The sequence below is a fragment of the Pleurodeles waltl genome, chromosome 2_2, assembly GCF_031143425.1.
Source record: "Pleurodeles waltl isolate 20211129_DDA chromosome 2_2, aPleWal1.hap1.20221129, whole genome shotgun sequence".
NCBI classification, from domain to species: Eukaryota; Metazoa; Chordata; class Amphibia; order Caudata; family Salamandridae; genus Pleurodeles; species Pleurodeles waltl.
Genome location: NC_090439.1, coordinates 499,583,967 through 499,608,565, shown reverse-complemented (window position 1 = coordinate 499,608,565; position 24,599 = coordinate 499,583,967). Strand labels below are relative to the sequence as shown.

The following is a 24,599-nucleotide window of genomic DNA, read 5'->3' as shown; positions in this document are numbered from 1 at the left end:
TCCTAATAACCTGGCTAACCCTTTTTTTATTTATTTTTTTATTTTATTTTTTGTTGGACTCTTCCAAAAGCAGTTGAAGTGTTTCTGCCTGTGTAAGTGACAGCCTCATCAGGATGCTGAAAGACAAAGAATGCTCCTAAAGCATAACAGAACATTAAAACAACATATTAAGGAGCAACAGATTTGTATATACACCAATTTATATGTCTAGAAAGTATGTCAGAATGGAAAAATCTAAAAAGAGTCAGTTTTGAAGAGCCAATCAAATAACCAGAGAGCCCCCCCATACTTAATATTGCCAGCAACTGTTGGTGCTCATGAAGCTGCAAACATGCTTGGACTATGCAAGTTGCAATCTATCAAGTAGATGCTCCATATGGAAACCAGTGCTGTGCTCCCACCTGAATCCACCCAAATATCAAAGGAAACCACTATAAGGTACCTATTAACAAAAAGTTATATGTGTACCAGTGGAATAGTTCACCAGACCATCATGTCCAGATAGATTTACTCAATTTTGTTGCATGAAATTAAGTGGCTAGTGAACCCACCTCTCACTCCAGGTAGTGCAGACTCTTTCTGTGCCTCTGGGTGATAAAGTAACTCACTGATGTAGAATTTGTCCAAGAACCTGCATGTGGGGGAGAGTGCCAGTAACAAGAGTAAGACTACAGCATATCAAATACTACAAGTCATAATTGCAAGTGCCACAAACTTACTAGAAGGATCACTGGGTAGACGCTTTACCATACAATCTCTATCCTGATCCTGCACACAAAAGAACACAAGATGGGCAGCCAAATAAGAACCTCTTGTGGGGAAAAAAATAATAAGAACCTCCTTTGGGGGAAAAAAAGTCACTGGGACGGACCTGCCAAAACCTGACCCGCTCTTACCTCTAAATAGAAGGAAGCCAGCTGAACTGTCTCCTCCTGACAAATTGGGACACAGAAACGTCCTGGAAATAGGGTAGTATCCCATATACATTCAGAAACTACATATGGGACACATTTTCTTTTATGGAACAGTGATAATTACTAGGCAGAGTGCAAACGTGTATGGCCCATATCCAGCTCTCCCCCCGCCCTTTCTTTGCAAGAGCTCTGTGCGCAAGGTAGATCAAAGTGGACCATAAATTGACTGATAAGTTAATGGCCATCCCGTTTAATTTTTGATTGGTATGGGGGCTACCCATTCTACAGTTCGTTCTGTGGAAGTTCAGAATCTTCCCCTCTCAGAAATAGAAGTCCAGGTTGTGGGGATCAGCAATATCTAAATTGTTAATCAAGTTTCAACAGGTATATCAGTCAAAATAGGACAAAAGTTAAAAAAAAAAAAAAAAGCATCAGTTTATTCTCTGTGATTCAAGCCTGGTGAACTTGCTTGGGAACGAACTTCTTTACAAGATGAATTGTAATATTTACTGCATGCTGGTTGTTGTTGCAGTTGAAACTCAAAATGAGGATTCACATTTTAAAATTAGTGCAGAAAACTCCAGAGTTGAGATTTACCCAGTTTTGACAAATGAAGACCTTCCTGATTCAAGACGTACTGTCAGGAGGTATGGGACATTTCAGGAAACAAATTGGATTGATTAAAAAGACAGAACCAGTGAAAATAAAGGTAAAACCATATGTTATATTCCCCAGAACTAGACAGTACAGACTAAAAAGTCTGAAGAGGGTATGAAAACAGTGTTTGAGAAAATGATTGAGCAGTGAATCCTTCGGTAGGTTCTTGGCAGCCCATGCCACTTTTCTGCACTGGGAATTAAGAAACCAAGTGGAAAATGGAGAATTGTGCAGGATGTCCAAAAGTTTAATAAAATGGTGGTTTCTTGCTGTCCTGTGGTGCTGAATGCAGTACTAATCTAAATTCCATCAGAGACAGAATGGGGCACAGTCACTGACTTGTGCCACGCTTTCTTTTCAGTGGCATTGCACGAAGATTCACAGTTCCTCTTTCCATTTAATTTTTTCAATAAGGTGCTTGAATGGTGTAGTATTCCACAAGGTTACCTAAGTGTGCTTAAAATGTTCTTCCAAACTCTTGAAAATAATTTAGTTTAACATTGCCATGTAATCTTGTCCTAGTCCAGCACATAGATGACCTTCTTTTGGCACAGAAAACAAAAGAGGTTTGTAAACTTTATACCAATGCATTGTTTAACCATTTGGCAGATAAGTCTCCCCAATGAAAAAAGCAGTACTGAGAAGAAGTTAACTATATTGGACGCCATATTGAAAAGGGTGTACGAAAAGTCTCACAATAATGCATTTCTGCAATTCTAATGTTGAGTCCTCGACCACCCAAAGGGAGGTTTAAATGTTTCTGAGAATTGTTGTTTACTGTTGTCACTGGATTCCAAGTTTTCCCAGATTGCAGAGCCTTTAGTAAGGTTGATATGTAATGATGTTCAAGATCTGATACCATTTGATAACAAGTGCCTTAAATCATTTAAAAAATTGCACTCTGGATGCCTGACAACTGTATGATTATTATTATTTTTTTTTGTTATGCCATGAAGGAAACGTGTGCGCCTTCACTATTTGATCAGAAACGCAGAGGGCTCATGCGTCCATTTGCTTGTCTTTCAGGAGTATTGGATCCAGTTGCTGTAAGTCTTCCAGCATGTCTTAAATCAGTTGCAGCAGTTTGTCTAGCAATAGAGGAAAGTGAAGAAATTGTGATGGCCATAATATAACTGTCTGTTTCCCATTGTAGAAATCCCTTTAACATGAACACAAACACAGCACATTACAAACACCATGTGTACACGTTATAAGCAAGTGATTCTTGGAGCAGAGAATATTTCAGTATGAAGGGATAATATCCTGAATCCAGCTATACTGCTTCACATTTCAGACAGATGTAAACGCAGGGTAAATATTGTGGATGATGAATTGGAGCATGACTGCATATACATGATTACATTATGCATCAAAACCAAGACCTTATATTAAGGAAGTCCCACTAGAGGACTCCAATTTAACACTATTTGTTGATGGTTCTTGTCTGAGGGATCTGTATGGAGGATTGAGAGCGGGTTTGTTTAGTTCCAGAAACTTTGAAGGCATCCTCCTTACCAAGTGTGACATCAGCGCAAGTAGCAGAACTAATTACTCTCAGAAGAGCTTGGCAGAGAATTTAAATGTTACAATTTATACAGATGTTGTGGGTACACTAGCACACCCAATAGCTCGGTTACAGTAAGATGCTGCTGTTTGCAACATTCAGACTTATTTGGTTATTTTCATTACATCCTTGAATATCAAGCTTGCCCTAACCAATGTTTGTTAAATGTCTCATTTATTATAACCAATGCTTGTTGATTATGCACATTATATTCCACCTGCTCCAACTGTAACTGCTAAAATGTGCTCTTCACAATGTGATCTGTATTGAACATGTGCCACAATCAGGAGGATAATTGCTCATTTCCTTAACAAGCAACCAACTGGCTTTCCACCTGCTCCACTGTAACTGCCAAAATGTGCTCTTCCCAATGTGATCTGTATTGAACATGTACCAAAATCGGGAGCATCATTGCTCTTTCCTTTAACAAGCAATCAACTATCAAAAGGCACATGTGCACATTTGATTATTTAAGGATGCTTGTGAGTTTGAGGCCTTGCTTGGCTCCGTACCTATTGCTCTGCTCGCCTGTTTCCAGTCAAGTCAAGTTGATTGTCCTCCAGCCTGCCTCCATCAAGTTCCATTGCAAGTCAAGCTCCTTGTTCACCATCCTGCCAGCAGTTGAGTTCCAGTGTTCCTCATTCTCCGGACAGCCTACAGTCGGGTTCCAGCAATCCTCGCCCTCCGATCGGCTTCCTCTGGAGTCCCGACTCTCCTCTTCTGTCTTCTGCAGATGATCCCGTATTTCCTGTAACATAGAAAAAATAAGAAAGTTGAAAAAAAAGTTTGGGTTCTTCTGAAATTTTCAAGCAAGTAACTTCATGTCAAGGTAAAGAAAGATTATTTACTTAAATGAAACAAAACAGCACTCTTTCAATGAAATAATTTATGACAATAAGAACCAGCGTGATTTATCGTTTGAGTGGGAATCCAAGATAGTGCTAAACAGAAATTAAGAAAATACATATTTTCTGTAGAAAGCAACCCCTGAGAATTTGGAGATTGGAAATAGAGCTTGTTTATCAAAATTAATATTGGCAAGAGATGATGCCAGAACACAAAGAAGCCTTTTAGTCAAGTTGATTGTTCTTGAGTTGGACATTGCTTCAGAGACTCTGAAAATATTGTAAAAAGAGGAAGAGACTTGTTCATCCTTAAACATATGCACAGTGTCAACAATAACTGACATTATGCAATGTACAATAGTTTATGCAAGTTCAGTATATTAATGAAGTAATTTTTTTGCAGCCCAAAATCCTAAAAGACAAGAACACAGTATTTTGAAAAATCAGAATTTCTGACACCCAACACAACACACAGTCTGGGGTCCAGCAGTCCGATTCTGCTGCCATGAAGCAGAAGCTGGTATTTGCTCTTTTTCTCTTCCAAAAATCCCCTTCCCCTTGAGGACTTGCGAGAGGTCAGTGTACTCCTCATCGTAGTCACGTTAGTCTTCACCAGGATTGGGGAATTGTCATCGCCCCAACGGAACAAGCGGAATTCAAGTGAGTGGCTTGCACTGAACAGCAGATAGCCAGTATGGTTTTGGAGTTGTGAATGACTGTGGTCATCTCTGGTCACAAAGAGGGTTCATGACATCCTCAGGTGCTCAAGTCAAGAACAGATGGACATATTTGATTTGTTGGATGCAATTCAGAAACCAAAAGAAGTGACAAAAATGTCAAACCCATAAGGTAGGCAAGGATTTGGTCAGATTTAGTGACAGATTGCCTCCATCGTGCTAGAAGCATGGCTGGTTAGTTTCTCCTCTGTACGGGGGCAGGAGAGGTCAGGGAGGCATAGAAAGAAAGGGCTTTTCCTTTCCTTTTCATGTCTCTCTGAGCATTCCTGCAGCCCTACAGATACAGCGATCGGGCTGCAGCAATGCCCACTAGACACCAGGAGTTTTTTGTTTTTGCTTACAATTATAAGGGGAGTGACCCCTTAGACAAGGGTCACTTCCCAGGGGGGCTATTTTTTTATTAGGCCCTTTCTACCCACCCTGCCACTAGACACCAGGGATAACATTTTTGTTTTTTACATGTGGGAAGCGACCTCTTCGGCAAGGGTTGCATCCCTGTAGTGGCAAATTGCATTTAGGCCGTTTTAGGCCTATTTTTATTTGGCCAATCTACCCCTGAGGTGGGTAGAAACCACTAGCCATCAGGTTTTTTTGTTTTGTTACGACAGTTTCACAAGAGGGGAGCAACCCCTTAGGCAAGGGTCGCTCCCGGGGGGGGGGATTTAATGTATGCCATTTCTGCCCCAAAGGGGACAGAAACCTCTAGGCACCAGGAATATATATTTTTTATTTTTTTACAGATGGGGGAGCAACCCATTAGGCAAGAGCCGTTCTCCTGGGGGCCAAATATATTTTAAGCTAGTTCTGCCCCCCTTGGGGGGCGATCAACCTATTGCTGTTAGGCTGATCTGCCCCTGGGGGGGCAGAAACCACTTAAGCACCAGGGATTGTTGTGTATGTGTCTTGTTTGGGGGGGCAAGCCCCTTGGGAAGGATCGCTCCCCAGAGGGGCACATTACTGTTGGCCATTCTGCCCACGTTGGGGGCAAATTGGCCTATTTTTGTAAAGCCCATCTGTCCCCATGGGGAGCAGAAAGCCCAGCAGAGACCAGGTAAGATTTTCAAAAAAAGAGGGTGGGGGTATGGCCATATCCCCACCCCAAATAAATGGGGACAGAGTTGTTCTACCCACCGGTGGGCAGATGGGTCAATTACCCCCGATCCACCCCCCGGCGGGGTGGGGATCTAGAAAGCCTACTAGATGCCAGGGAATTAAAAAATAAATAAAGAATAGTGGGGAGGTGGCTACCAACCAGTATGGCCCTGGTTATGCCCCCACCCCAACTGAAGGGTAGGGTAGGCATAAAGAGTATATGGTCTGGGAGTTTGTCAATCACGAACTCCACAGTTCCATAATTAATGGCTACACTGAAATCTGGGAAGTTTGGTATCAAACTTCTCTGCACAATAAATGCACACTGATGCCAGTGTGGGATTTATTGTAAAATACACCCAGAGGGCATCTTAGAGATGCCCCCTGAATACCAGCCCGACTCCTAGTGCTAGGCTGACCAGTTTCTGCCAGCCTGCCACAACCAGGCGAGTTTCTGGTCATATGGGGTGAGTGCTTTTGTCACTCTGTGGCCAGGAACAAAGCCTGTACTGGGTAGAGGTGCTTCTCACCTCCCCCTGCAGGAACTGTAACACCTGGCAGTGAGCCTCAAAGGCTTATGCCTTTTGTTACAGCACCCCAGGGCATCCCAGCTAGTGGAGATGCCCGCCCCTCCGGCCACTGCCCCCACTTTTGGCAGCAAGGCTGGAGGAGATGATGAGGAAAATAAGGAGGAGCCACCCACCAGTTAGGACAGCCCCTAAGGTGCCCTGTGCTGAGGTGACTCCTGCCTTTAGAAATCCTCCATCTTGAGATTGGAGGATTCCCCCAATAGGAATAGGGATGTTCCCCCCCTCCCCTCAGGGAGGCGGCACAAAGATGGTGTAGCCACCCTCCAGGACAGTAGCCATTGGCTACTGCCCCCCAGACCTAAACACACCTCTAAATTTAGTATTGAGGGAGAACCCTGAACCCAGGAAATCAGATTCCTGCAACCTACAAGAAGAAGGACTGCTGACCTGAAAGCCCAGCAGAGATGACTGAGATGACAACTGACTTGGCCCCAGCCCTACTGTCCTGTCTCAGACTTAAAGAACCTGCACAGAGACGCATCAGACAGGGACCAACGACTTCTGAGGACTCAGGACTGCCCTGAACCCGAAGGACCAAGAAACTGTTGAGAACAGCTGCACTGTTCAAAAACTGCAATTTGTAAGCAACTTTCAAAGAACTCTCTCTTCCCATGGGAGGAGTGAGTCTTCACTCTCTGCACCCAATGCCCCCAGCTCGAGCTCCAGAGAACCAACACCGCAGAGAGGATTCCCAGGCAACTAAAACAACCTGAGTCGACCCACCAGCGACGCCTGCAGAGAGGATCCAGAGGCTCCCCTGACCGCGACTGCCTGGTAACAAGGAACCCGATGCCTGGACCAAGCACTGCACCCACAGCCCCCAGGACCGAGAGGAACCACCTTCCGTGCAGGAGTGACCAGCAGGCGACCCTCTCCTTAGCCCAGTTGGTGGCTTGCCTGAGAAGCCCCCCTGTGCCCTGCCTGCATTGCCTAAGTGACTCAAACCACCACTGCCCCCCCCCCACAAACTGCCCCCCCTTCCCCCGCCGGCGGCCGTCCAGTGCTTTTAATAGCAAACCCGACTCCTACTTTGCTCATTGCGCCCGGCTACCCGTGTGAGACTGAGGGTGTGTTTTGTGGTGTGAATGTTTGTGTTCCCCCCCCTCTCCAGTGCTCTACAAAACCCTCCTGGTCTGCTCCCAAAGGACCAGGTACTTACCCACTAGCAGACTGGAACCAGAGCACCCCTGTTCTCCATAGGCGCCTATGTTATTTGGGCCCTCCTTTGACCTCTGCACCTGACCGTCCCTCTGTTGCTGGTGCGGTGTCTTTGGGGTTGCCTTGAACCCCCAACGGTGGGCTGCCTATGCCCAGGAGACTGACTTTGTAAGTGCTTTACTTACCAGAGAAACCTAATAAAACTTACCTCCCCCTAGAACTGTTGATTTTTGCACTGTGTGCACTTTTAAAATAGCTTATTGCCATTTTAACCTAAACTGTGTGTACTACTGTTTTAAATCAGTTACCTACTTACCTGTGTGAAGTACCTTGCGTTTTATGTACTTACCTCAAATCTTGAATCTTGTGGTTCCAAAATAAATTAAGATATTTTTCTATATAAAAACTATTGGCCTGAAGTTGTCTTTGAGTGTGTGTTTCTCATTTATTGCCTGTGTGTGTACAACAAATGCTTAACACCACCCTCTGGTAAGCCTACTGCCCGACCACACTACCACAAAATAGAGCGTTAGTATTATCTAATTTTGCCACTATCAACCTCTAAGGGGAACCCTTGGACTCTGTGCACACTAGCTCTCACTTTGAGATAGTATATACAGAGCCAACTTCCTACAGGATCATTTTAACCATTTTACCCGCCTCATCAGGGTGAGTGAAAGACCCTCCCAACTCTCCAGATTTGCTCGACAAGCTCTTGCCACCTTCTCTAGATTGTGCGCATGACCCACATCCATCTTGTGTGTCATGTATATTCCTAGATATTTAAATTATTCTCTCGAATACAGAAGCTGGCATCGGAGAGCGCTATCTCCTCTTGGGGGCGTATAGCACAGAATTATCCCAATTGATCTTGTACCCAGAGTGGCTTACATACTCTGCCAACACTTGGAACAATCTTGGGAGGGTTTCCGAGGGTTTTGCGACATATAGAAGGATGGCATCTGCATACGAGATATGCTCCCCTTCCTCCTCTCCTTCTTTCAGTGGAAACTCTCTGATCTCTGGATGCGCCTGTATCTGGCACACTAGTGTTTCAATTGTGAGGGCAAATAACAGTAGGGACAGGGGGCATCCCTGTCTAGTCCCCCTCACGATTGGAAATTCTGAGGAAAGAACTCTATTAACTCTCTACACAGCCACTGGACTGCAGTAGAGCAGTCTCACCCACCCTCTCTATATCTAGGGCCAATACCAAATCTCTCCAAAGTGCGTTACAGGAAGGGCCAATGTACTGCATCAAATGCCTTTTCAGCATCAAGGGCCAGGAACATATGAGGGTCCTTGTGCTTTGGTATACTATGTATGCAATTATGAGTACGCCGTAGATTATATGTCGTGGAGCGTCCCGGCATAAAGCCAGATTGGTCTCTACAAACCAGAAGGATGATTACTGCCATCAAGCATGTTGCTAATACCATGGCTAGGATTTTCACCTCTACATTGAGGAGGAATTTTGGTCTGTAGGATGCCCAGCAAGTCTTAGGCCTCTCCTCCTTATGAATTACCACTTTTTCTACCTGTTGCATATCTGGGGGGGAGGGCCCCTTGGGCTTTCACCTCTTGAAACATATCCAGCAAATGAGGGCCAAAATGTCATTGTATCTCTTATAGAGTTCTGCTGGAAACTTGTTGGGACACGGGACCTTCCCCGGCCAGAGCTTCATGTTAGCTGCTTTAATCTCTTCCAGAGTAATCTCTCCTCCCAGCTCCTCCCGAGCCTCTGCATTTAAGACTGGGACCCCAAGGCCTTATAAATAGTCCCTAATCTGTTGTTCGTCCCGTAGCGGCTGTGCCACATATAAATTCTGGTAGTATGCAGCGAAGATATCACCCTTTTCCCCATCGGGGTCACTATCTCGTCTATCCATATGGCTTCCATTTCCTTTTTGCCAAGCCAGGAGTTTACCTGCTTTGTCCCCTGTATCGTATAACCGATGTTGGGCATTACTAAGCCTGGCCCTTGCCTCCTTTTCTGCCACTGTCCTATACTCTGCCCTCTTGAGTTCTAGCTGGCGAAGGGCCGGGGGAGTACTGTTCTTGTTCCCCTGCCTCCTCCAGATCCTTGAGCTGGCGCTCCTACGCACGCAAAGTTTCTGATTCTTTCTTCCTCTTCCTTGCCTCCAGGTTTTGGGTGCTATCTCATATTTATGTCTTGTAGGCTTCCCATAGCACTACTGGAGACTCAACCGATCCCACATTCTCTCAAAAGTAGAGCTCTGTTTCCCCCACATCCCATGTGACACCTCATCCTGTAAATCCCAAGCCCCTAGTTGCCATCTACGCTGTCCCTCTTCACACCTCCTGAACCGTGCCAAGTAATCTGCTTGTGAAACTGATCCAGCCTCAAAAAGACCTTATGGGCTCCAGAAAAATAAGAATACTTGCATTCACCTGTATGAGCCCTCTGCCAGAAGTTCAAGAGTCCCAGGGCTGTGACTGAGTGGTTTAGCAGAGTGTGTGAAGTCCTGCTCCCAGTCCCTCCTGATCTATCCACCTCCATGGCCATCTCATCATTGAAGTCACCCCTTACCACATGCAGCACAGACTCTGTCCCAAGGAGTATCTCCGCCAGTTTCTCTAGAACCGGGGGCTGGATCCTGGGTGGTGCATAGACACTCAAGAGTAACATCTCTTGCCTCCCCCACCCCAGCACCCCTACGTATCTCCCTGCGGATCTACCCAATGCCTTTTGGTCCGGAAGGGAGGGGACTTACAGACTAGGATCTTCTCTCGAACCCGAAGATAAAGCTGCATGTGCCAGGTTTTCATAGGTCCCTCTGCCCAAAAAGTTACACTTCATACCTTTGAGGTGTGTCTTCTTGAGGAGCACTATGTCTGTTCACAACCTCTTTATATACTGAGACACCAGCCACCTCCTGAACTTATCTCCCTATCCGTTATCTTTCCATGATAAGACCAAGAAGGTCCTGGGGGCTCCGGATCACCCATAGTAGCCATGTTAATTCTTCTGTCGAATATTGCAGAGAGGAGTGTGATGTTTCTCCACGACCCCTGGGGTTGTCATCAACTTTGTGTAGCGGTCCATACATCCCTAGCTAGGGACCCTGGGATCCTTATGTCTTGCCACTCCCTTCCCTTGCTTTGAGCATCTAACTTCCTTACTGTGTGCTGCGCAGCATCTTTCTCTTGGTCAACAACCCCTGGCCGATTTAATCTCTAGCGCCCCACTGCCAGCCAAGAAGATGAGGACCAGAGGTCAAGGCAAGGCACCAGGGGAAGGGGAAACCGCCCACCTTCCTCCAGGAGGCCACACGTCTCAGTCCTGGATCTCCACAATGAAGGCATCACATGCATCCCAAGCCAGTCACTCAGAGGAGGCCCACATCACTCTGGTCGCCTCCCACCACGCCATCTCGTCGCACCAAAACCAGGAAGCATGAAGCCAGGAGGGCCACATTACTGCTAAATAGTGTAGGACAGCTTTCTAGCCCGCTGCTGTTCCAGTCGTACCCGGCGTGATTTCGCGAGCGAACCCAGGGCACCAGATATCGCCTCGTGCTCTCCCGCCACTTCCTCAGCATGCCTCTTTGGGGCTTTCACAGAGGTGGGGGGGGACCCCATGCTCTAACACCCCTCAGGCCTCGTCCCCACTTCGCAGCCTAGGCCTCCATCCTCTCTGGTATTCTTCCCCTGTGCCCCATCTCTCTCGGGGAAAGTAGGTGGGGGGGAGAGGGCAAAGTGGTAGTGGGTGCAGGTTGACCTGCTTACAGCACTTCCCTTGGGTGCCCCCCTCTCTCCCTCCAGCGCAGTCTCAACGGCGACTCCGCCCCACTTACCGCATCTGAGCCAGGCCCCATGGAATGCCAGGCACGGGGAGGAGAATCCGGGGTCCATTTTCCCTCTCTGGCGGTGAAATATTCAGTTCCCGGCACTCCGGCCTCAATGTCACTGCAACAGAGGCCAGCCAGCTGGCTGTGCAGGAAAAAATCAGCTCGTCGATTATCCCTTTCGCAGCCTCGGCTGCACCGCCCATGCTCAGAGGCTCCAGAGGCTCGCTCACCAGCCGTGGCTTCTGAGCTGCAAGGCAGCAGGATCTCCTGCGCAGATTCAGGGAGCTCCTGTCTTAAGCGCCCGTCCCGGTTGCCATCTTGCCGGAAGTGATGAAGATATTTTAAATTACATAAGTGCCATAGCATAGTTGAAGAGAATCAAATCTGAAGACTGACTCAGAAGAACCCCCTTCAATGTGAAAAAGATCTTAAAATACTGAATGTAGATGAAAATCGCCACATTGGTGAGAATTTTGCTCAAAGACTAAGAAAAAAAGATGATCACAAGGACTGTTAAATGTTTGATGAACTTGATATTGAATTATTTTCTTTCTTTTTGCAAGAACTGAGAAGTAAATACTAATTTTTATTATAAACTGCAGAAATTAATTTTTTAAAATATATTTTTGTTTATAGTTTCCAACATGAAGATGGGATACAGCACTTGCTGTAAAATTCTTTACTTTACTTAACTTTAAATATTAGTAATATTGGGTGGCTTATGGGTGTGCTCACCAGGGGCGGCTCCTTGGTTAGGGCAGAGGAGTGTTGTACCCCGCCAGCAGCGGCAGCTGCAAAACCTTTACCAGACATCGATGATAAACTGAGTTTATTATCGTTTTGTGATAAAGGGGTGGGGCCAGAGGGGTGACGAGCAGTGACGGGGAGTGCACAGTGCTCCCCCCTCACTGTGCATGTATGTTTGGCTGGCTGTCTTGAGCCGGCCAAACACACATTTGCAGTAGGCTTTCTCCACACAGTTGCCGGGCTGAAGAGAAGCCTGCACAGGCCCAGTCTGCTCTGAGCAGCGTCAGGATTGTCCGCAGGGCAGGCTGACAGCCTGTGCCAGCAGCCTGTGACAGAGGAGAGGAGCAGTGCAGCGGCGAGTGAAGGTAAGTGGTTGTTTTTGTTTTTAAATGTTTATTCCCCCCGTGCCAAAACCCGTGCCCCCCCCCACCCCTTCCGTGAGCTGCTGCTCTCTCACTCCTGTGGGATATCGTTCTAATCGTGAAACTAGTGATGCTGCAATTAAAATTAACCTTAGGAATTTAGGACAAGGGATACCGGTACATTTGTTTTAATAAAAACTTTGTTTTTCAAATGTATAATAACAATTTCATACAGGATTTTGAGGTGTAAAATATTGGTTGTGTGCTACTGCGGTAGCAAAAGCATTGTGCTACTGCTGTCTGTATTATCCTACAATTAACACCATACAACATCCATCCACCCCCCCTCCCCCCCTCCCCCCCCCCCCCCCCCCCCCCCCCCCCCACCTCCCCCAAATCACCCTGACCCCTCAACCTGGACATCGCCCTATAAATACATTATCAGCCGAACATGTGACAATACAACCTGGTGGTGAATGTGTGGTGTGTGAAGAATATGGCAGTATCGAGTGACCCAGTGATCCGCACATCCCTGTGGGTCCATGTGTGTCCACTCATACTGGTGTGATGGTGTCTACATTAGAGATGTATTGTGGTGTCCGTACATCTTGGATTTCCTGCCCTGTAAGGAATCTATATCTCTGTCAATAATATTCAGTGCTTTGAAGAACTCCAATATTGCATCCCATTCCATAGCAGTGTTTTTTTTCCGCAGGCCCCTGTACTTCTCTCTGCGGAGAGCCATGCTCACCGCCAACCCCCACCTTCCGTACCCCTTCCTACCATTGTAGTATGGAAGGCACAGTTGCAGATTTCCACCTCCTGGTCAAGAGGTATTTGGCCAGCGACAAGTCAGCAAATTGTGACATCACTCTCGTAATCTTAGGGTGGGGAAACAGTCCTAATTTGCAAGATTGGAACATATGCCATACATCTCTTTCTGCCAGATTCACCAATGTGTTTTGGATCGGAGGCCAGTAGGTGGACAAAGTGGGGCAGCTCCAGAGCATATGTATTAATATTACATCCTCTGTAGTGCACCTGGGGCACTCCGAGGAGACCACTGAATAGATTGCGTGCAGCCTGTTTGGTGTGAGTTAGGTTCTGTGAAGTACTGAATATTGTATAAATCTGAACCTAGAGTTATGGTATATTTCTCTGGGCAATGAAAGCAGGAAAGCCTATTCCTTACCCCTAGATTCTCATCCTAGATCTTCTGCCCATTTAATTTGCAAGGGTTATAGGGGTATTAGTAAGTGTTCATAAAGTCCTCTGTAGATCCAGTATACTGGGTGTCTATCTTGTCTCATATTGTACATCACTTACACAAATTCATGTGTTGGAGGTTCCAAGCCTTCTGGGGCTCATTAATGCTTAGTGTAATGTGTAATGTTGGCATGTTGCAAGAACAGGTAGTTTGTTATATTCTGTCCGTGTATGAAAGCTGTGTGGTTCAATAATATGCTATCTCTGAACAACATTCATATCATCACTCCACCCTGTTCCCAGGCGCTCAACCTGGATCTCAGAAGAACTCCTGTGTTCGTAGGGATTCCCACCAGAGGTACATTTAGAGCATATGGAATGGTCAAGGCTGTGTATCTTATAGCCAGCTTCCATTATGTGAGAGCTATGCGGAGAGGAGAGGAGCTGTATGAGGGGTGGGGGATCCACGGCAAATCAATCAATGTAGCCTGCCTTTCTCTAATAAGTCTACAAGTAGCCTATCCTATTCCCTGTAGTTCCCCCTAGCCAGCCAGTGGGAAAGCCACTGCAGTTGCTCCGTTATACAGTAGACTATGAAATCTTGTGCCTTTTTTCTTTTATCCTTTTCTATTTTTCTCTTGTTTTTCCTGGGTTTCCCTTCTGCCGCTTCCCGCGCTGTCCCACCTCCCTGCCCCTCTTAATGGTGGCTGCTGCACACTTACCCGTTCGAAGACGTTTTTTACCCGCAGGCTCAGACCTGCACCTCATCCCTAGTGATCCAGTGGTGAGCTCTGTCTGTTTTTTCTTTCCTTCTGCTTGTGCCTTTATTTTTTTTCTATTTTTCTCTTGGTTTCTTGTGCCTTTTTCTTTGATCCTTTTTTTCTTTTTCTCTTGTTTTACCCTGGGTTTCCCTTTTGCCTCTTCCCGCGCTTCCCTACTGCCCCTGCTGCTGCTCCGTTCCTGCGACCCCAACCCCTCTCAGCACCGATTTTCCCAACTCATAGCTGACCAGCCTCCCTACCTTTCTTTACCGCACCCAGCACCACGGACCTTGGTTCCCATGCCTCTCATCACTACGACACTGGCACACTCAACACCGGATGACCCACCGCATGCCACCTCGCATCACCAAAGGACACCCTAGGCCTTTTCACCTGCCACAACTGTGCCTTCTCATGCCTCCCGACACCGGATCCTCCAACCACACTCCCACCCAATACCGGAACCCACCACCTCAGCTGCATCCTCCTCAACACCCACTCCCTCACCAAACAAGCAGTGGAAATCTGGGATCTGCTCGACTCCATCTTTTCCGGCATCGCCTTCTTCATGGAAACCTGCATGACCCCCACCTCAGCCCCAGACATCGCTACAGCCTTTCCCGATGGCTTCAAAATCATATACAAGGAGCATATCAGCCATCCAGGAGGGGGTATTGCAATCGTCCACAGAAACACTCTCCACCTCAACACTAGTTCGGATGACCAAGCTCCCGGCATGGAGCACCTACACTTTCAGATCCAGACCAACCCGAATATCACCCTTGGCGCCACCCTTGTAAACAGACTCCCTCCTTACCTCGCCCCCCTTCAGCAAATCCAAATCAGACTTCATCACATACCACGCCATAGCCTGAACGGACTACATCCTCCTTGGCAACCTCAACTTCCACCTGGAAAACTGTAACAACCACATCACATCTTCCCTACTGGAGAACCTCACCACCCTGGGACTCAAAGAACTGGTCACTTCACCAACCCACTCAGCAGGACACATGCTCGAGCCAGTCTTTTCCGCTAACAGAGACCTGTGTCACCCGCATTTCCAAACTGCACAGGACTGACCACCACTGCATCTTACTTCTCCTTCACCAAACCCACCGAACACCACTGTGCCCACGGCCATCCACGAATGAGCTGGAACTAGGTCACCGAAGACCATCTTGCCACTGCCCTCCACCAAACACCACCGGCAGCCACCACGGATGCCAAGTCATCACCTCCACCAATGCCTCTGACTATGCCAACATTCTGGCCCCCCTCAAGAAACCCTCTGACAAGCAACCCATCAAGAAGAAAGCCAGCTTGTTCTCCCCCGCCCTCCAAGAGTTCAAGGGCACCAGCAGACGCCTTGAGAAAAGATGGTGGAGCAGCAAGACCCCAGCCAACCATGCAGGCTTCAAAACGGCCATCACCACACACCACCATCTTATCAGAACCACAAAGAAAAAGGGCATTCAGGAATGGATTAACGCCAATGCACACAACAACAGAAAACTTCACCGTGACCAAAGAATTCACCAAACCCTGCACAAACTCCACAGACATCCCTTTTCCTAAGACCTCTGGGTCACCCTTGCTACTTTCTTCCACCGTAAGATATTTGACATCTTCGACAACTTTGCCTCCCAAGAACCTCCCCACCACACCTGCAACCACTGCACCCAAAGAATCCACTTCCCATCCAACACTGTACAACTGGACCACTCTCTCCACTGACACCCTGATGATCATGAAAACCTTCTACCCTGGTGCCCCCTTAGACCTATGCTACCACCACATCTTCAACCGAGCTGGCACTACCATTACCTCCGCACTATGCTGCACCATCAACTGCTCCATTGAGTTTGCCTAAACGCTGGACTCCTCCCATTCAAGGCCTCAAAAGCAACCACAGCACCGAAACCGCCTCCTAACCGCAACGGCTGACATTTGCACTCTCCACAACTAAGGCGAAACCACAGCCCTCATTCTCCTGGACCTCTCCGCCACCTTCGACACAGTCTCCCATGACATCCTCTGCACTAGACTCCACGACACCGGTATCCACAGACTGGATCAGCTCCTTCCTCCCTGGTCTAACCCAGAGAGTCAGGATCCCACTGTTCTCCACACAACCGACAGAAGTCAGCTGTGGAGTTCCTCAGGGCTCCTCTCTGAACCCCACCCTCTTCAACATCTATATGGCCCTGCTCGCTGACATCGTAAGAAACCACAGACTCAACATTGTCTCCTACGCTGATGGTACCCAACTGATCCTCTCCTTCACCAACAAGCCCACTTCTGCAAAAAGCAACTTCTACAACGGAATGACAGCAGTCGCTGAATGGATGAAGGACAGCTGCTTGAAACTCAACTCCGACAAGCCCGAGGTCCTCATCCTGGGCTCCACCTCCTATGTCTCAGATGACGCTTGATGGCCCTCAGCGCTGCGAACTCCCCCCACACCTACCGACCACGCATGCAACCTTTGCATCATCCTTGACTCCTCGCTCTCAGTGAACCGCCAAGTCAACACTGTCTCTTCCTTGTCTTTCAACACAATTCCCTTGCTCCGAAAGACCTTCAAATGGAACCCGATTGAGTCCCGGAGAACAGTCACCCAAGTGCTTTTCACCAGAAAATTAGACTAGAGCAATGCACTATATGACGACACCATTCAGACACTCCAAAAGAAACTGCAGAGAATCCAGAACACCTTGGCTAGACTGAACTTGGACATCCTCTGCCGCAGTTACATCTCCGGTCACCTGAGGGACCTTCACTGGCTCCCAATCAACAAAATAATCACTTTCATGCATACATTCAAGGCCCTTCACAACAGTGAACCCACATACCTCAACCACCGTCTGACCTTCCACATGCCCACCAGACACATCTGATCCACCCAACTGGACCTCTTCACTACCACAAGGACACACAAGAACTCAGCTGCAGGAAGATCCTTCTCCTACCTCACCTCAAAAACCCGGAACACTCTTCTGCTGCACCTCAGGCAATCGCCCTCACTACCTCAATTCAAGAAGGACCTCACGACCTGACTCTTTGACTGAACCCACTCTCCGCCCCCTCCTCCCCCCCCCCCCCAGTGCCTTGAGACCCTCACGGGTGATTAACCGCACTCTATAAAAACTGTGATTGATTGATAGCGCCAAGTTCACAAAGTAGTAAACAAAACTCAGTAGCATCACCATCTTAGCCAGTGCTAGACCCGTCACAGAGAGCAGAAGTGTGATCCAGAAACACATCCGAGATCTAAGGGAGTTTATCACTCTCTGCACCTTTCCGTCCAGCAAATACAATGGTGTTCCATAAATCTTTATTCCCAAATATCAGAAAGTGGTAGGCACCACAGGTATTTCCTCCTCTCTGAAAGGCAATGTCTCTGCAATTGTGTTTTCCTCAAATGAGAAAGCATATGATTTAGCACAGTTAATTCAAAGGCCTGAAAGGGACTCGGCCAGGGAAAACCTATTCTCCCCCGTAAGATTCTGAGATATTTTGTGTATAGTATTGCATCGTCTACGTATAATTATATTGATTGTATGACTGGCCCTAATGATATCCCCCAGACTCCTGGGATACTAGTACATGAACAGCATTTAGGTAGTGGCTTTAGAGGTAACCTGAGCACAAAAAAAGGTCAAAGAGTAGACTAAGGTTATGAAAGATGAAAAATGTTTAGTGTACACTTTTCTATCTAAGTAGGCTGGGGAAGGGGTAACCTGTGAACAACTGGAGCTTTCTTACTCACTCTCCTGTAATGTGTTTGTAGCTACCTTCACTTATGAGGACTTTCTTTTGCCATAGCTGACTGATTTTAATGTAACACAGGAGAATATATTCATTAGTGAAAATGATAAAAAGATATGGTAAATATTTAAAAGAATATACAGATCAAAACTGAAACTAATCTTGATGCTGTTTATTCATGTTTTCTAAGTAAGGAAGTCTGATTTTATGATGGAATATAATGAAGGAGGTATAAAAGTGGTATGTTTGTGAGAAGACTGCTATAGTCTTTCCTAGAGTCCATCATGTAAAAGAATTGAAGGAGGAGCACAATTTGAGAAGAATGAAAAGAAGTTTTGGGCAAGTGGTTTTGGACATATTGAGGTCTACTATTCCTCCTATGGGACTAGCTCTGAATGATCTGAAGATTAGACGTTTGTCTTGTTTTGTGGATGGACGTTCCATGGATATAGCAGGATCCTTTAGGCTGGTGAATGTAGAGATGTTGGCAGTTAGAGCAGTGGTGATGCAAAATTGCTTTATATTAGACATTATTTTAGCGAAAGAAGGGGGACATTTTTAAACTAAATTGGGGCAAAGTAGTGGTGTTCCTGTATATAGTGGAGTGATTGACTCATAAATGAATAACATAATTAATCTGACATGGGATTTCGTCATTATTAGAGCCAGGTGTCTGGGAAGCTGTAAAATATTGGATAAAGGAGATACAGAGTGACTTTCAGAAAGTAGGTGAGTGGCTAGATAGTGGTGATTATGGAGTTCTCCAAGCTGATCTAACACGAATGATAATGAATTGATTTGTTTAATTTCTTTGCTGTTTTTTTTAAAACGAATAAAGTGTAATATGAAAGCATATTCTAATAAGAGAGCAGAAAAACAAGATAATACAAAAGTCAGTAAAGGAAAGATCAGAGGACTAATCTGAGCTAGATGATTATCGAGACGGAATATATAACAAAGAAAGCAGATGGAGTATGTTCAACTTAGAAGGTGAATAATTCAAAAGACTAATGGCTGATTATTGAAGTTATTAATGAGTGTTTTCAGTGATTATTAAAATAAGCTGAGGAGGGAGCTGTTTAGCATTTTTGAAAATAAACAAAATGTGCAATTAGCATGTGTAAAGTATTTCTTATAATTGGTGTTTTAATGATTCATAAATTTGTTATCAATTTATTAATGATGTTGCTCTTGGAACAACTTTCCTAGGTCACTTATATTTAAAAATAATGTTATGAATAGTCATGTCACATTTCTGTGCACAGTGCCATTATTTTTAATCTGGATGTAGTTTCTGGTGTTCTGTTAAACTTACTTCTCCTCGTTCACCCTCCCGTTCGGTGTCCCACTGCATACCATCTCTCCCTTCATTTCCGCCGAGCATCAAGTGAATGACGTAAATGAATTAGCAATGTACAATGTTGTCAGAAAGCAAGTATAGTCAATAAATCTTCCATTGTGTACCTAAAGTATCATTTTCAAGGACGTCTGCTGGAACAGTTAGTTTATGTAGCTGTGCAAATATCTATGAACCACTGTTTCTCTCTGCTAAATTGTGCTTTCCTGTTGAGGAGTGTAGTCTAACCGCTAGATCAACTGGAGACAGAGGAGCTGAATTATTTTGGTAAAAACCAGCGTGATCAAACCTTGAAGTTCAGGTAAATTTTATTGGGGTTTGGCTCCCACATTTATAAGGAGAACAAGAGCTAGGAATATTAAAAGCTTTTTTTTTTTTACTTTTGGACCAGCAAGCCTGATTTAGAACTATTTTCAAAATTTTAAATATCAACTTGGTAAACTAATATTTTCCATAACAATAAAAAATAGAATGTTGTCCATTGTTGTGAACTGCTATTAGAGTAATTATTTGTATGTGTCATGTCGGTAAAATATGATTTCCTCCTCTGAAAACCTTGTTCCTCTCTACAGTTTCAACATTAAAAGAACAATTAGAGGACTTTAAAAAAAGGAGTCAGAATTCGCAAATTACAAATGAGAAGATAATTCAGTTGCAAAAGCAAGTAAGTCATTTTGTCTATCTTAACTCTATAAATTTTGGACTGCATTTATCTTTAAAACTATTCAAATGTTATAAAACTACTTGATATATCCATGTCCTTTTGGTTATTTTAACATGGGAGCAGTTTACAAAAGAAAATATCACTGAGAAAAAAACATTTTGGAACGCTTTGTAGCATATGGAGAAAGTGACACACAGCTAATGTAATAAACGCAGCTGTATTTATGTTGTCTGAGTTTAGATTTGATTTGATTCCTCTTGTGACATTTATGTGTGCACAGAAATTATTATGGGGATTTAAAGATAAGTACCTGATCTTCAAGTGTCCATTTATTACAGCAGATTGATTTGGCATTATGTTTTATCAGTTAAGAATGTTTTATATATTTAAACAATTATCTAAACTGTAAAAGGATAATAAATATGAGTGCCAATATACATATGGGCATATTCTACTCCTAATAATTGGGGCAGACTAGCACTGGTTGTATGGAGAGAAGTCTATTTCCGCAGACAAGACACTCAAGTCCATTGCAACAGACCTTCCCTCCACATCTGAAGCTATGATCATCTGTTTGCCCTAGAAACCTTGATAATATTCCCTTGCTCTTGTATTTCCTGGCTTTTATTTCTAATGTTGTAATTTTTTTCATTTACATAATTTCACTTTCGTTCTTTTTTTCATTGTTTTTTAAAGCTGTTAAAGGTTTCATTTTCCTGCGCTTCTTGGTAATTTTCAAGACACTTGCCTTATGTGGCTTCCCAATGTTTAATTCTAAGTTTTGAAGTGACCAGTTAAACAGATATCACTTTATACGATCAGCAGTATCAAATACGCAGAGTTTCATATTCACATAGTACAGTGGTTCCCAAACTTTTTCGATCCCCGGCTCCTTTGACCTATTGGCCGTGTTGGCCACGGCTCCCCATTATGTTACTTTTTTTTGGCGGGTGGGGGAACGTAATCCCAGCCTGTACCTGTACCTACACTATTTACAGTTTGACTTCTTAATTCTCTAGTTCAGGTTCCTGAAAACCATTTATTTTAAATTATTTCTTTTCTTTTGTCATAGGGATATTATTAATGGTACTCTGGCGCCCTCCGCTGGTCACAATAATTAATGCAGGGGGTTTTGTTTCCAAAACCACGGTGAAAAGCTACCGATTAAAAGCACCTCCGAGTGGTTTCCAGACTGTGTGCGGCGCCCCTGGCTAATTTTGACGGCGCACCAAGGAGCCGCGGCGCACAGTTTGGGAACCACTGACATAGTATGTTGCCGCTGGCCATCCTAACCAATCAGGAAGGTGGAGCAAGCAGCACAAGTGTTAATGATGTAGTGACATATATTAGGTGGATTTTCAGTACTGTGGTTTTATCTAGTTTGTCTAGTGATGAAAGCTTGTGGTACAAGGAGATTTGAGCTTCAGGATAATTCTTGGGTCATTCTTCTGTGCCTAAGACATTTGAAGTTGAGTAATAATGTAGATATGTACACAGTTTATTAAATTGATTTTGTGGTGGACTGTGCTTGGTAAGGTGAGAGTTATGCTGTAGAATAATGGATTTCACTCTTAACATAAAGGGTGGGATTCCTATAGTTCAACACCCAGGACATATTGTTTGGGGTCAAATACAAAATGTTTTCATATTTATTTTGTCCGTGGGACAAGTAGGCACAACCCCCTGCAGCACAAACCCTTTGGCTGACAGTTTACAGGGAAGGAGAACTGTGTAAATGCTGTTTGAACTTGTATTTATGGTTCATTAATGCAGAGCCTTTATAATAAAGGTGAGCGCTGTAAATAAATGTTTTAAGCTTGGACTGCACAACTTAGTGGTTTCAATAAAAAAAAATTGCACACACGTTTGAAAAGTATTACAATATGAGGCTACATATAATGCTTCCAGAATGCTTTCTGATTAGATGCAGATGTTTGCAGAAGCTTATAAGCAGGACTGATGGTTCTTTGCTTTCAAAATAAAATGCTCACAAAAACAATGCAACTAGGAAAAAATGTTTTGCTAAATTACTGTGAAATTTAAGGTACCATTTCTTTGAAGCATCGTTTAGTGAGATGTGTTGATGCATACTAGTATTCATAATAGAAATATTCATAATAGAAAATTAGTGTAACCAGTTTCAACAACATAATGGGGAACTTGAAAATAAACAATCCTTGGCAAATCCAACTAATCCAAAATGGGTGGTCAGTCTTTTGGTTTTGCCCATGTGTCTTGTTTTGACATAGGTTTTGTAAAACATTATTGTTGTGGGAGTGCCAGGCTCTCACCATTGTATCGAATACGGGCAAAAATCAAAAATAATTTTTGGTCTCGAAAAGCACACATTGCTACAGTAGTTCCTGACACTGACAAAACTACTTTGTGTGCCAGTAGGTTCCTCGTGAAAGAGCAGAATGCTGTACCTCTCAATGAAGCCAGCCGATAGTTAGAGAAATAGAATTTAGACTAGAAAGGTCTTGGTTAACGCCAGACCTAATTTGGGCCCAATTCTTAAAATCACAAAAGTGCACCCATGGTATATGTCTTTACATTAGTGTAGGATTATGGCTTTCATGAATTCTCAAGAATTTACAGAAGTAGACCAGGAATTTGTACTCTGAGAAAATATTTGTGAACTGTATTTTAGCACGAGCAAATATACATCTGTAGGTTTGCTCAAACTAAAAGCTATTCACCATTTATAAGTTCATTTTCCTTCCAACCACTTTTTTCCTAACCCTGTGAGAACTTCTACTTCTGCCCTTCTCAGGAGTAAATTTCCAACCTTTCTCAGTATAGGAAAAGATAAAATAAAAGCTGGTAAAAATCCTTAAAACATGCACATAAGTATGTTTGCACAGGCTCAAAGGAATTCCAACCCTGAAGCTACTGCTTACTGCTGCCTCCAGCTCCAGTATGTAGATCTGCAGAAAGGTGTGTAAATAAGGAAATTGTTAGTATTCAAGCCCTATTATAGTATTAGCACTGCATAATCAGAGAGGCTTTTATCAGAGCTCCTATGTAATGAAATTGCTTCCATAATTTGTTGCCGTTCTACAAGGCACCAAAGGGACAAGTAGATTTATGAACATGAATTTTCTTACATGTTGTTGGGCCTAAGCACATCACTTATGTCCCCCTGTTACACTTTGCTGTCACATGGCGCAGACCAGATGTTACAACACACTAGTACATAACTTATGCTGCCTCAAAGAATACCTTGAATTCCAAAAAGCGTTCTTCGACTTCACCCCATCGCTCGGATGACACGACGCGGGAAGAGTGTCGACGCTCTAGGCCTCTGTCAATGGAGCCGCCTCCTGGGTCGGCTCTGCGTTTCCCCTGCTTCCTGGGATCCAGCGCCACCCCTGCCCAACTTAAGGAATTTTATGAGTCCATGCGCCTCATTTTTGGGCGGTCTGACCCACCTATCGCGCACAGGTGAGTCAGTTGGTGTCCCCTCGGTTTCAAAGCCGTCTGTTTCGGCCACGGCTCCGGAGGGCCCCTCCAGATCCAATCGCGGATCCGTCCTGATCCCGGTCGTGCCACGGCGACCTTCCCTGGCATCGAGTCAGACGTCGATGCTCCCGACGTTGGTTGGGCCCCCAATCGACGTCAATCCCATCCTCATACCCGGAGACAGAATGACGTCGATCGACACTGATTCCGTTCTCTATGGGCTCTCCTGGGCCCAGGGTTGATCCAGACCCTTATTCTTGTGGCTATGGATATGGGGAGAGTATAGAGGGGATGCTGGACCCTTTAGAAAACCAGCTTGACCCCCAAATGGACTGGGTGCAGCATTTGGCTCATGCCAGTGGTCTAGACATCTCCCATGACACTGGTATGCTCTCTCCTCCTAGCGTGGCTACGGAGGAGGGTGCTTCTTATTCTATGGTGGTGAGAAGGGCAGCTGAGGTCCTGGACCTCGAGCTATCTTCTGTGGAGGTTAGGCCTAATTTCCTAACCAATGTGCTTCAGCCAGGGTCTTCATCTTCCGAGCCTGTTCTACCCTTTAATGGATCACTGACAGACGTCCTTTTGGGTACTTGGTCCAGACCCAGCACAGGGGCTCCTGTGAAGAGGACGATTTCCCATCGGCCTGCGACGTCAGACCCAAAATTCCTGACCCAACACCCCACGCCTGAGAGCCTTGTCATCCAGGCTTCTTTTTCATCTGGCGCATTCCCTGCCGCACCCCCCGGATAGGGAATCAGACTGGATAATTTGGGGCAGAAGTTGTTTTCTTCCAACAGTCTAGGGCTGTGGTCCGTGAACACCGCATACCTTTTGGGCCGCTATTCCTATACTCTCTGGGATACGGTCGCGCAAATGCCGCCTGCAGTTCCAGAGGAGGCC

The 24,599-nt window shown here is 45.1% G+C and overlaps 1 protein-coding gene across 1 annotated transcript in view; it reads left to right on the top strand.

Annotated features, from left to right (window-relative positions):
- Positions 1-24,599, top strand: part of ROCK1 (Rho associated coiled-coil containing protein kinase 1) — a 1,374,854-nt gene that overhangs the window by 735,162 nt on the left and 615,093 nt on the right. Inside the window, exon 15 of the mRNA XM_069219991.1 lies at positions 20,146-20,237. Coding sequence (XP_069076092.1) covers positions 20,146-20,237 — 92 coding nt within the window. The remainder of the gene's footprint in view (positions 1-20,145; positions 20,238-24,599) is intronic.